Raw genomic sequence first — 3,146 nt, forward strand, 5'->3', positions numbered from 1 at the left:
GATGATGTTGACGATGATGATGATGGTGATGATGACGATGACGATGATGATGATGGTGATGATGATGATGGTAATGATGATGATGATGATGATGCTGACAGATGACGTCTACTGCTCGCTGTTCAGTGTGAATCGTTGACCGCAGGCGGTCTGGTGACTCACTTCCTGCTCTGCTCTCTCTGACCAGGTGTAGCCCCTCCCCCTGATGACAGCAGTGACGTTAGCCCCGCCCCCAGCTGTTCAGCTCCATCATGGCTGACAGGAACTCCGCCCCCCCTCGCCCTGTCATCAGAAGGCGGCAGGTGACAGGTACCTTGTTCTTGGAGGTGGTGATCCTGGTGTGGGGGGTCAGAGCGGAGCCCAGGCTCTGGCCCCGGGGCCTCAAGGCCCTCAGAGGTCTGGTGTCTCTTGTACCAGGTCCCAGTCCTGACGATTCCTCGAGGCCCCGGGGCCAGAGCCTGGGCTCCGCTCTGACCCCCCACACCAGGATCACCACCTCCAAGAACAAGGTACCTGTCACCTGCCGCCAGCTCCACATCTCCGACTCCTCCCACTGTGACAGCAGAGTCAGCCGAGTGAATTTAATTCACACAGTAAAATGTGCTGAGTGTACTCGCCGGCAGCCTCTGAACCTGGACCCACATCAGCTTCACTCTATGTGGAGGTGAAATGCATGCTGGGAGTTGTAGTTGACTCACGTTCCTCAGTTTTTCCATCTGCAGGCCTCCAGATACAGAGGAAGGGTCAGATCTCAGGCCCCGCCCCCAACAAGACAAAAACATCACAAACATCAAAAAAGACATAAGACATGCAGACGTATGTGCAATCTAAAATACGATAACATGTCAAGTCAAGTCTATGTTATTTATAGAGCCCATTTTCACGTGTACAATCTAAAATTAACATGTATGTACCGTATAAAATCATATAACATGTAATAATATGAAATAATATAACACGTGTAAGTACAGTATAACAGTCATATAACTGTGAGGCAGACGGGGCTGAAAATGTGAGTGTTCACGGCGGTTCATGTTTGATCCTGTGGACTCATGTTGTCACAGTGAGAACATGAATCATGAATTAATCATGTTGTTGTTGTTATTGTTTTTGTTGTTGTTATTGTTGTTGTAGCGCAGGAGCAGCCAGCAGGAGGAGCCGGAGGCCCTGCTGGACCTGATCCTGGAGAGTCAGGCTCAGAGACTGGAGGAGCAGAGAGCCAGCCTCAGCCTACTGCCCGACCCAGGACCCCCCGCTCTCTGTGGGGCCTGCTGCCCCAACCAGCCCCCCGTTCCCCCGCTGGACCTCTACTACATGCTCATACACTACCAGGTACATGACAGCAACATGACAACAACAAGACAACAACATCATGTCAACATGACAACAACGTGACAGCAACACGACAACAACATCATGACAGCAACAAGAACACAACAAGAAAGCAACAAGAACACAACAAGACAACAACATGACAGTGTGTCAGCAACATGGCAACAATGTGACAGTAATGTAACAGCAACAGAACAATATGACAGTAACATGACTACATAATGTCAGCAACATGACAACATGACAACAAAATGACAACATCATGACAACATGACAACATGACAACAAGACAACAAGAAGACAACGTGACAACAACATCATGACACATGACAACAACAACATGACAACAATGTGACAGTAACATGACAACAACATCATGACAATATCATGACAGCGTTATATAAAAATGAAAAGCTCCATCTTAAACAAACTTCACGTAAATTTAAGCACATTGTGCTGATAATAGGCCAACTTCTCCTGACAGCGCTGTGGCTGTCAAACACTCAGCTGTTCTACAGTCAAAGTCCTTCACTGCATTCGGTTCTCAGCGATGCTTTTCTTATATCGCTGGCTGTTCGTGACGTCTGTCTAAACATGGCTTGAATGCGTTCTATCGACATTCTGTTGACTACGTCTCATATTTTAATTGAGGAAAAGATATATCGTAATTAATATCGTTATCGTTTTATCGCCCAGCCCTATTTCACAGTAAAAAGGAGGAGAGTCGTACACTGTCCACCTGTCTCACTGTCTGTCTGTCTCTCTGTCTGTCTGTCCTCAGTCTGACAGGATGGATGACCAGCGGTGCTCCCTCCCTGACCTGGAGGACGTGGTGGGTTCGGTTCCTGAGGGTCAGGAGGACTTCTTCAGTCTGGTTCAGAGGGTCCAGTCCAGGAGGATGGATGAGCAGAGGGCCTCACTGCTGCTGGCGTCCTCTGAGGACAAGCAGGACGCACACACCGCTGGCTCCCCCCCCCGCCACCTTCATCACCGTCACTGATGATGAGCAAGTCTCAAGGGGTTCTGGTTTCTCAGGTTCTGGTCCTGAGGGTCAGACTGTTGAACTCAGTCTGAACCTCACCACCGGGACATTTTGGACCTTTTGGATGTTTGTTTTTAATCCGTCTGACTGAAGGACTCATCGACCCTGAAGGACTGACCTGGAACCAGCTGACCTGAAGGACTGATCTGAGACCAGCTGAAGTGTTGACATGCTGACATGTTGACGTGCTGACGTGTTGATGTCTGCACCATTACATGACTCAGCGTCTCTGTCACATGACTCAGCGAGGTGGTGAATCTGTGACGGCATCCTGTAGTCTCAGTTGGACGCTCATTAATAATAACAGATTTTAACACTTTACTGACCAGAATCAGTTTTTATTTGGACCAACAGATCAACACAGTCTCCTAAATAACTTTATTTCTTTCACTCAAACAAACAAACAAACAAACAAACAAATAAACACAAGTGTTTTTCTTTGTAAACATTGTAACAAACAAATTGAACACTGAATAAAAATATTTGTCACGAAGTACAAGTACTCACCAGGAGGTCAGTCATTGATCAGGTATTGGTCAGTTATTTATAAGTTATTGGTCAGTTTTTGGTGATCAGAGGGAACATTCAGATTTGTGATGTCAGAGAATCAAGCTGGAAGATAAAATGTTGGTTCGGTATGATTGATCAGGTTCAGGAGCTCATCAGTCCATATACTGATCACTGATCAGGACATTTCAACATTTTATTTTGACTTTTGATAAGAAAATAAAACTTTCAGGGAACACGTTTCTTTCTCCTGCTCTAAGACGGT

At 46.6% G+C, this 3,146-nt stretch overlaps 1 protein-coding gene across 1 annotated transcript; it reads left to right on the forward strand.

The window, feature by feature from the left end:
- Positions 1-251: 251 nt before the first annotated feature.
- On the forward strand, positions 252-2,946 carry gpsm1a (G protein signaling modulator 1a). The gene is made up of 3 exons (XM_042483375.1): positions 252-509; positions 1,135-1,332; positions 2,114-2,946. Exons 1-3 carry the CDS (start codon positions 252-254, stop codon positions 2,330-2,332), a joined length of 675 nt encoding a protein of 224 aa, XP_042339309.1. The 3' UTR covers positions 2,333-2,946.
- Positions 2,947-3,146: the final 200 nt, after the last annotated feature.

This window comes from Plectropomus leopardus, unplaced genomic scaffold (genome assembly GCF_008729295.1).
Source record: "Plectropomus leopardus isolate mb unplaced genomic scaffold, YSFRI_Pleo_2.0 unplaced_scaffold920, whole genome shotgun sequence".
NCBI lineage: Eukaryota > Metazoa > Chordata > Actinopteri > Perciformes > Serranidae > Plectropomus > Plectropomus leopardus.

Bases quoted from the DNA above. Each gene is read 5' to 3' on its own strand.
- gpsm1a (XM_042483375.1), top strand. From the start codon at position 252: ATGGCTGACAGGAACTCCGCCCCCCCTCGCCCTGTCATCAGAAGGCGG. The intron at 510-1,134 runs GTACCTGTCACC...TTGTTGTTGTAG, and splicing joins TCACCACCTCCAAGAACAAG to CGCAGGAGCAGCCAGCAGGA. The intron at 1,333-2,113 runs GTACATGACAGC...GTCTGTCCTCAG, and splicing joins ACATGCTCATACACTACCAG to TCTGACAGGATGGATGACCA.